At 39.7% G+C, this 10772-nt stretch overlaps 1 protein-coding gene across 2 annotated transcripts in view; it reads right to left on the reverse strand.

Moving 5' to 3' along the window:
* Nucleotides 1-10772, reverse strand: part of LOC310922172 (centromere protein K-like) — a 35237-nt gene that overhangs the window by 22768 nt on the left and 1697 nt on the right. For both annotated transcript variants that reach the window (XM_083882587.1, XM_083882588.1), the window contains exons 2-3: nucleotides 2246-2344; nucleotides 310-366 (exon numbers count right to left, since the gene is read on the reverse strand). In XM_083882587.1, coding sequence (XP_083738713.1) covers nucleotides 310-366; nucleotides 2246-2344 — 156 coding nt within the window. The remainder of the gene's footprint in view (nucleotides 1-309; nucleotides 367-2245; nucleotides 2345-10772) is intronic.

Below are 10772 nucleotides of genomic sequence, written 5' to 3' on the forward strand. Positions count from 1 at the left end.
AGGACAAGGGGAAACGGCTTTAAGATGAAAGAGGGCAAGTTTAGATTAGATACTATGAAAAGAATTCTTTATTGTGTAAGCACAGAGACACTGGAACAGGTTGCCCAGAGAAGCTGCAGATGCCCCGTCCCTAGCAGGGTTCCAGGACAGGCCGGATGGGGCTTTGAGCAACTTGATCTAGTGGAAGGCACCCTGGCCTATGCCTGGGTTAGAACTAGATGATCTTTAAGGTCCTTTCTAACCCAGGCCATTCTGTGACTCTACGGTCTTAAAAGAAAATGAAATATTTTTAAAAACCCACTGTCTTACCTTGGCATCTGATGGTAGCAGTGTCTCTGTTCTTAGCAGCATTAGCTCGTTCTGACACTTGGTAGAAAAGAAATAAAACACAAAGGAAATTTGTTTTCTCTTTTGTAAGAACAAAACACAATTCTTAGAAATTTAAACATAACTTTTTTATAAAGGAATAAAAGAATTTTAACTTGGATCTTTCCACATCCCTTACACCCTAACCCAGAAGAGCAAATTAAGAAATGTTTTGAAATCATAGCACAGTAAAGTAGAACTTAATTAACTCTGAAGGAGAAAAGTAGCAGCTAAAGAAAGATGCATCCTTTGAGTAAAAAGGCAAGTTATGAGGGAAGAGTTCATAAGGAAAGGTATTGAACAGATGAAGAACATGAGAAACTGGGAAGAGAGTAATGGACAAGGCTGAGCAGGGAAGCTGCTGAGAAGTTAACACACGTTATACTACATCATATATACATCATGAGTATACTACATCAGCTCTCTTGACTGCAATGGGGTGTATATGCAGTCTGAAATTCAGGCCACCACAATTATCCAAGGCATAAACAGGAAACACCTGCTAAACTGTTGGGTTTTTTTTTCCCTAACTGTCACCAATTTAACCTGCCCCATAATAAGGCAGGATGTATTCTGCTAAGCAGTACTTTGGAAACCTTGCTGTTAACATTTGGATACCAGAACATTGTATATGATTACTCCCACAAAAACTGTTCATGATGACACACAATCATTGGAACATTACATGTAAACATATAACCTAGGAGCTAATTAAATTACTATTAGTTCAAACCTTTTGCTGAAACATGAGTGTATTCAGGATGCAAAATCTGAATAAAAATCCTACTGTTTTCATCTACTTCCAAAAATAACACATCACTTCTTGTATTATTTTGGGCATGCTGGGAATAAAATAGAAGATATCAAATATTTTCAATTAAATTCAAAATAGTAAACATTTAGATTTCCCTTCTAATTTGAAAACTTCAAGAAAAGTTCAGGTCCTCCAATGTGGTGCCAAACAAAAGTTCAGAAACTGAGACACAGAATTCCCTGCCACTTGTTACATGCGAACATATCAGAATACTCAACAAGAAATAAATCCCATTAGTCTTTTTTAGTCAACTTGTGTAAAATTATTGCACTGTGAGTTGTCTGTACTTTGTTCTACTTTAAGTTTGGAAATACTTTTACTTTAGTTTACGGTATTTTAGTGTTTTAAACCTACAACTCAGAACTCGAGCAAATAGCATATAAGTACAATAAAAAATTGAGTGAAGCGATTAAGACCCTGAAAATATAATTTAGGACATGACTTCATCAGATTCCACAGAATCTTAAAGGAAGAACAGTATTCTCTAGGAACTGATAGAAGTTTATCTTTTCTGGAAATCCTGTAAATAAAAATAACCAGCCCCAAACTGTTATTTGTAAGCATATTGTACCAAGAGAGAAATTTTAACCATGACAATATAACTGTCAGTTTGCATAAGCATAGGAAAACATCATTGTCATCCTCTGCCTCTCTCTCTCCTCCTATTCTCCCTCCTCTAAGATCCAAAGGACCTGTGAAATGGAATCCCATCTTTGGTGAGGCTAAAGAGAGAAGGGTCTCTGTATGCTGGTACTACTGCAAAACAAGTAAATTGTTTAATTTTCCATAATTTTAACATATACTCCCACACTAACTAAATCATAGCATCAGCACATTGACACTACAAAGCATTCTTCACCCCTTCCAGAACTTCTACATTTGACCTGAGTATCTTCTTTCCTTTTTTGTTTGTTTGTGATTTTTTGTTTGTTTGTTTAGGGTTTGTTGGTTGATTTGGTTTTATTGAAGTGGCTTCTTTGAAGGGGGTGGGGCAAGCATGTGGGGACTAAAATAATTCTGAAAAAGCTTTATAATAAACCTGGTCTATCATTTATATTTGCATACCTCTTCCATTTGCTTCCAAATACTCTCACATTCATTCAGGAGTTCTTCCTTGGCATCTACAGGACCAGCTGTGTCAGAGATTTCTGATAAACTTTCAGCCTGTTAACAATCAAATAGAACAGTTATTATGTAGATCTATAATATGATTACTAAATCATACCTGCCACTTTAGATCAACTATGTAACAGAAAAAACTCCCTTAATCCAAAGCTTTTAGCTAACTCCTCTATAGTTCTAGAAAGCACCCAGCCATTAAGTGAAATTAGAAGACATTAATAATTTACTTTTAAAATTGAATGACAAAGTCCTAAATTTTCATAACTGCTTTAATTATCTGCAATGGCTTCTTTATTTTCCAACTTTAATATAGAAACAATAAGAGAATCTCACATCTACAAAGTCACACTTTACCTGCATATATCTGTAAAGTTTTTAAGCAGTTACTTCTGCTCTGCCAATAAATGTGCTGATCTATTTCTCCTTCATTTGAATTCAGAATATTTTTGATTAACAAATTAGGCATACTCAAAGTTACTAGAAAAACAAACAAAAAAAAAACCTGAAAGATATACAGACAACTAAGGAAAGAGGGCACCTGGATAGGCAAAAGAAAAACCAACCCAAGTTAAATTGAAAACTCTGAGAAACTGTTGGGTCAGAAAGAAACACATACAATTTCATAAATTTCATTCTAGCTTTCTCCCTTAAGTGATACCTGAATGACATTAGCAATTAACAGAGGAAAAATAAGAGGGACCAAATTTTTTTTCCAGGGAAAACAACCAACAAGCTAGATGCACCAGATGCAAGGAGCCTTTAAAAATACTTTACTGGATCACAAAGCCCACTAAATACAGAGATTAAATAGAAACATTAAAAATAGATAATGATCTAAAGAATTACACTTCTCGACTTTCTTAATGAAGCACAAATTACTAACTCAATCTTTTGTTCTTTTTCAGAACAAAAACACAGCATCAGAGAAAATTATGTTGAAAACCCGATTTAAAATGAGTGAAATATTCAATTAATACTTCCAAAGTTCAAGTACCTCATAGCAAAGTGGATGAGGAAAAAAAATTAGAACATCTCACTGAATTGTGGAATTACAATGGACAACTCATATGTAGCCAATACTTCTACTTATGTTGCCCGATCCGAAGAAGACACAAACAACCGAAGTCGTTTATGCGGTGCTTTATTGAGGGCCCGGGAGCCTGTGGACTAGCGTCCAAAGACAGAGCCCCATTTCACAGAAAAATCACAGGCTTTTTATATGTTTCTTTACATGATTTCTTCATCATCACAAATTTTTACTTCATTTTCATTACCTGGTACAATAATCTCTCTGACATTTAAGTATCTGCCAAAAGGTACATTCCTTAGATAAATGGATACACTCCTTAGATAAGTGATTATCTCTTAGCTACACTGCTTACATTACAAAATCTGCTAGAACAGTTCATCTACAGGTTATATGCGGCCTACCAAGCCTTAGCATGACTACTACTAGTGTCATTAAATGTCAACTATTACAGTTTACTACTATCTAAATACAGTTTATTGAATCAAATGGCAACAATTCCCCCCTTTTGAGCATTCTTCAGTCTTTTGCAAGGATGCTCAACTCTTAATTATCATCGGGTCTTTCATACGCTGGATTTTCTTGCCCGATAGCTACTTCATATTTCGGAGGAGGCAGGTACATTTCGTTAGTTCTTGTCAAGGCTTTTATCACTCTTCTGGTACGGTTTGTTTTCTTTTCGATGACTCTTAAAACACACTTATACATCAACCAAATAATTAATAATAGAACTGCAAACAACAGAATGTACTGTATTGCTGACGAAACTCATCCAGAAACCTGAAGTCCTAAAGATTCAAAAATTTTTCCGATCCAATTGTGTTGTGCTTCTTTTTCAATTTCTTTTGTTTTGGATTCAATTGTTTCTAATTGAGAGATATCTTTTTCCACTTCTATAGTCATGTTTGGAATATGGATGCAGCAATGGTCAATTTTTGTTTTTAGATACTGACATACACCATGCTCTTTTAACAATAGCATATCTAATGCCATTCTATTCTGCAAAGTCATTCGGGATGTGGCTTGCAATTGCAAATCCATATCTTTGAATCCTTTCTTAGTGGCTGCTGCTAATCTCTCAGTCTGCCCTAGCAGTTTGTACAGCATTTCTCTGTTCTTATAGGTGGCTACAGGTGCAAATAGTGATTCCAAAGCCCACCCAAATTTAACTCTACCATTAGGCTCATGCCATTCATTTTCTAGCTCAGTGAATGCATCTACTTTTCTCTTTTTTTCGGTTATATTTTAATCTTGATTGTTTCCACAGAGGGCAAAGGGTGGGGACTCTTAGAGTGATTTGTGTCACTGGCCCATCTATAGGAATATGTGTAGTCCACTGCCCATGTCCCATTACTCAAACCAGATTTCCTGGACTTCTGATTGTAGTATCTCTACAACTTACAGCTCTTTTAATTCTGTTGTTTCTGCTCAGTGCGGCTACTTTTCCTATAACTGTATGATTAATTTTCCTACATTCACATCCCCACTTAAGTAATACTCTAAGAGGAGCTAGACTGATCTGACTTACAGGGGTATCACATGTAATGATTTTAGTACAATTCCAGCTTTTCTTAGTTGCTTTAATTTTTCTTGTAGAGGTTTCTGTCTTATAGACTTCCACTAGGGTTTGATTTTTACTTCCTGTCTATTGTATACACTAGTTCACCGTTCCAATATAGCTGTAATGTTCCAATAAGCTCGGACCCCATACGGTTTTTCAATCATCTCAAACTACATGCTGCTGGCTTATGTTTTGACACTTAACTTCCTGGTAAGGTTGTTTTGTTTTAATTTTTGTTACAATAGCTTCATAGCACCAACCATAATTTCCGAGTCCTCCATATAGCCCAGGTTTTGCTTCATATTTGCCACCTTTTTCATTACATTTCCAAATGGATGAATATTGCGGTGTCAGGGAGTATTCCTTTTTATCAGTCACTATTTCCTTTGCTTGATTTGTTCGACAAGGAAAGGCTTCAGGCCAGCCTGAAAAAGTGCATACATACACTAAAAGATACTTAAAGTTCTGTGCTTTTGGTAATTCTGAGAAATCTACTTGCCAGTAGTCTCCTGGTTCGGGCCCCACTTGTAATTTCCCTAACTGGATCTGTTTCCTAACTATTGGGTTATTCTTCAAACAAGTTGAACACATGGCATTCACCCGTTTTGCCAACGTTAACATCTGGTTAGAAATTACTTCTCTTTTTAGAAATTTTACCAGTGCTTCTGCTCTCCAATGGCATTTATTATGTTCAGTTTCTAAGATAGCTTTCATGATTCGGGTGGGAACTACAACTTGTCCCATGGCTGTTACATACCATCTAGTTGCATTCTTTTGCGCTTGCAGTAGTGATGCTAGTTTTTCATCATCTGGAGAATACTTCGGTTCCTGGATCAAATGTGGAGTTACAGGACTCACCTTAGTGGGTATCAAAGCCATTTGGGTCCATACTTCTCTGGCCACTTCTCGTGCTGTGATATCAGCCAACCTGTTTCCTTGATATATTTTTCCTTCTTCTTTCTGATGCCCTCTCACATGCATTACTGCAACTTTTTCAGGTTGGTGTACTGCATCTAGCAAGGCTAGAATTTCAGTTCTATATTTGATAGTAGTTCCTTGAGAGTTCAGCAGTCCTAGTTCTTTCTACAAGGCGCCATGAATGTGCACAACCCCAAAGGCATATTTAGAATCAGTCCATATATTCACTTTCCTTCTTGAGCTTAGCATTAGGGCCCTGGTGAGTCCAATGATCTCAGCTCGCTGAGCTGAGGTTCCAGAGGTCAAGGCCTTTGCCTCTACTACGGTTGTAACTGTCACCACTGCATATCCCGCATACCTGGTTTCATTTTCCACAAAGCTGGACCCGTCGGTAAACAGTTCCCAATCCGGGTTTTCTATTGGGACATCTTTCAAATCAATTCGGCTGGCATACACCTGTTCAATCACCTCCATGCAGTCATGTGCTAGTTCTCCTTCTTCCTGCTCACTGCGGAGAAATTCTGCTGGGTTAACATGATTAGTTATTTTCAGATCCACATCGTCCTGTTCTCTCAGAATTGCTTGGTATTGTAGCATTCTGCTGGACGAAAGCCAGTGACCCCCCTTTTGTTCCAGAACTGCTAGTACCATATGAGGCACAAATACCTCTATTTTCCTCCCCAAAGTCAATTTTCTGGCCTCCTGGATGAGGATCACTGTGGCCGTAACTGCCCGCAAGCATGACGGCCAACCAGCACTTACTGCATCTAGTTGCTTTGAAAAATACCCTACCGGGCGTTTCCAAGAACCAAGTCTCTGAGCTAGCACTCCCAGTGCTAATTTCTGTCTCTCATTCACATATAGTTGAAAGTCTTTATTTAAATCCGGAAGGCCTAAGGCCGGAGCTTCTTTCAAGGCCTGTTTCAAGTTTTCAAAGGCCTTTTTCCTTTGTCGATCCCAGTTCAGCTGCGGTTCTTTCAAAGCTTTATATAACGGTTTAGCTAGAAGTCCAAAATTCAGGATCCACAACCTGCACCATTCCACCATTCCCAGAAAAGACCTTAATTCCTGATGATTCCTGGGAAGGGGAATAGCACAAATAGCTTCCACTTGATTGACTCCCAACCGTCTCTGGCCTTGGGTGATTTCACATCCCAAATATATTACACTTTCTTTTATTAACTGTGCTTTTTCTTTTGACACTCGGTAGCCAGCCTGACCTAGCATATTCAGCAAAGCAATAGTCAGTTTCAGACACATTTCTTTTTCCTCTGTTGCTAGAAAGATATCATCCACGTACTGGAGAATGACATAAGAGAAAGGTGACTCTCTTACCTCAGCAGTCTTCCATTCTTCTAATTCTTTTGCCAATTGATTTCCAAATATTGTAGGACTGTTTTTAAAACCTTGCGGCAACCGAGACCAGGTGAGCTGTCTCTTTCTTCCAGTATCAGGACTTTCCCATTCGAATGCAAAATATTTATTACTTCCCAATGCCAAAGGGATGCAGAAGAAAGCATCTTTTAAATCAATAACAGAAAACCATTTAAATTTTTCTGACACAGATGTTAATAAAGTGTACGGATTGGCAACCACTGGGTGAATGTCTTTAACAATATTATTAATTGCCCTTAAATCCTGCACTAACCGATACTTACCATTTGGTTTCTTAACTGGAAAAATAGGAGTGTTAAATTCTGATTCACATTCCTGCAGAATCCCTTGTGCTAGAAACTGAGTTATCAAAGGAGCAACACCCTTCTTAGCCTCTAATTTAATTGGGTATTGTTTTATTCTGACTGGCTGAGCCCCTTCTTTTAATTCTACTACCACTGGCTGGGCAGCCTTTGATTTGCCAGGGTTCCCCGTCTCCCAAACCCAAGGCACTACAGCTTGATCCACTTCGATGGGAATAGGAGAGGGATCAATTTCCTTTATTACAAACAATTTAGCAATTTCTTCTCCTGGAACTTCTAATTTTACCCTTCCATGTTCAAATATAATTTTGACATTCAATAATGACAACAAATCTCTGCCCAGTAATGGTTTGGGGCAATTAGGCATATACAAGAACTGATGGTCTAATTCCTTCCCTCCAAATTTCAAATTTAATGGTTGTAAAAAGGGTCTTTCTTCTAATTGTCCTGTAGCCCCTACTACCTGTATGGTAGTATTACTTATAGGTCCCAATCTTTTATTTAAAACCGAATACGTTGCCCCCGTATCCACAGTAAATTCTTGTTCTTTCCCATCAATATCAATTCTAACCTTCAAGTCCTGTTCTAGTCAGCTCTGATTCTGATAGTTACCCAAAACTAATGCTTGGGCGACACCTTCTGGATTCATGGGGTAACCTGCTGGGTTATTCACTGGCACTCCTCCTGGTACTCCTCCTGGCACTCCTCCCAGTCCAGCTTTCACTGGACACTCATTTTTCCAATGTCCTATCTGACGACAGAACGCGCACTGATTGGGAGCAATCTCTCCTTGCTGGGGACCGGGAGGGGCCACCCTCCTTCCTCCAAATCTAACATTCTGGAATCCTGCCCTACCACGTCCAAAGCCACAACCACGCCCAAAGCCACCTCTGCCTCTTCCTTTATCACCGGCTTGCTGCATTATAGCTAATATATTCGCCTGCTGTTTCTTGGCATTTTCTTTTTCCCTATTATTATAAACTTTCCAAGCCACTTCCAACATTTTATCTAAATCTCGAGTATTTTGCCCCTCCAATTTTTGCAGTTTCTTACGTATATCTTCCTGTGTCTGACCCAAAAAGATTAGAGCAAGCTGCAATTTTCCTGCTTCACTATCGGTTTCCAAATCAGTGAAGCGTCTAGCAGTTTCCTTAAGTCGCTCTAAAAACACTGAAGGTGATTCATTCTTATCTTGTCTAACTGAATACAATTTTGACCAATTTAGTGTTTTAGGCATTCCCGTCCTGATTCCTTCTACTAATAACTCCTGATATTCTCTGAGAGATTCCATTCCTTCACCCCTGTTCGGATCTCATCCCAGATCATCACTTGGTACCAAGTCATTCACAGTCTCTCTAGCTAAACGTAGTCTAATCATTTCTCGAGCACGTTCTTTCATCGCTCGCAACACCATCTCCTTTTCAGTGGAATCCATTAGGGTATCTAACAAAACCTGCATGTCATTCCAATCTGGATTTTGGGTTTTAATGATCATTTTGACCACCCGCGCCACTCTTTCAGGATTCTCACGGTAACTGCCTGCTGACTGCTTCCAAATCACCAAATCTCCTGGGGAGAAAGGCACTTTCACAAACACTTTCTCTCCCTGGGGTCCCATAGCTTCCCTTAAAGGGGCAATGAGCTGGGGTTCCCCATGATTCTTACGTCCCTGTCTAGTTCGTGCCGCGAGTGGAGTATTTCGCCGATTTTGGGGAGAAACAGGGGAGGGGGTTGGAGGACGTATAACAACCTTTTTAGCATTCTCTGATGCCACTGTTATGTTTGCCATCTCCTCGTCGTCCTCCTCCTCCTCCTCCTCCTCTGTACTGCTTTCTGGTAACGGTGGATACAAAGAGGGACGGGGTGAGACAGCAGGAGAGGGTGAAACAGCAGGAGGGGGTGAAGCGGGAGGCGCACCGGGTGACACCATTAAAGACAAATCCTCTTCTGGTCGAGAGGTCAAGGCTAAGCACTGAACACATTTAGATTTCTCTTTACAACCCCCGCACTCTGGAATTTCCAATACCATTATTCCACATTCAGTCTGCCACTCCTTTTTACGGCACAGTAAATAAAACAAGTCTAAATACTGTACCTCATCCCATTTTTCATTTTCCTTTAAATACTGCATTAATGAATTCAGGGTATCATGATCCACAGTACCATTTTCTGGCCATAACGGCCCTTGTCGCTCATATTCTGGCCACCAATGATTACAATAATCAATCATCTTATCCTTACTCATCTCCTGGAGAAACCCTTCACTTTTCCACCTCCTCAGTAAACATCCTAGCAGAGTATTTTTGGGTATACCCTTATTGAACTGAACCATAGACTTAAGTGCCTTGAATGGCATTTTGAACCAATTTCACTAACAACTGTACAACAATGCAACAATCAATATGCAGCAATGTACAAAACAAGGATAACCACAATCAATATTGACAGTTTAACAGAATCAATTATGCCACACACACTCACACAACAAAAGTAAATACCAGATAAATACCAGACCAATCCAACTTGCCGCTTCTCGACGCAGCGAGGGGCAAGTGCCAGACCTGCGCAGCTTTCGCCGCGTCTGACAGCCGGCGCCTAGGCTTACCAGACCAACCAGACGTCTTAGCCCAACCCTGCGAGGATCATCGCCTCGTCTTATGGGCAGGCACCCAAACCAGAACCAGAAAATAAAGCACCTTCGGGCTTACCTTTTGCAGTCGTCCGCCAGGCGCAGGGGTCGGGCACGAACCGATGACTCCCCGAGAATCACTCGGTGCCGGCGTGGAGTGGATCAGAACGCGAACCGCCCCAGCCACCTTCGGAGTCCTGCCGCGGTCGCCAGAAAACTGTTGCCCGATCCGAAGAAGACACAAACAACCGAAGTCATTTATGCGGTGCTTTATTGAGGGCCCGGGAGCCTGTGGACTAGCGTCCAAAGACAGAGCCCCATTTCACAGAAAAATCACAGGCTTTTTATATGTTTCTTTACATGATTTCTTCATCATCACAAATTTTTACTTCATTTTCATTACCTGGTACAATAATCTCTCTGACATTTAAGTATCTGCCAAAAGGTACATTCCTTAGATAAATGGATACACTCCTTAGATAAGTGATTATCTCTTAGCTACACTGCTTACATTACAGAATCTGCTAGAACAGTTCATCTACAGGTTATATGCGGCCTACCAAGCCTTAGCATGACTACTACTAGTGTCAATTAAATGTCAACTATTACAGTTTACTACTATCTAAATACAGTTTATT

Source organism: Zosterops lateralis (assembly GCF_965231275.1).
Source record: "Zosterops lateralis genome assembly, chromosome: W".
In the NCBI taxonomy this organism is placed as follows: Eukaryota; Metazoa; Chordata; class Aves; order Passeriformes; family Zosteropidae; genus Zosterops; species Zosterops lateralis.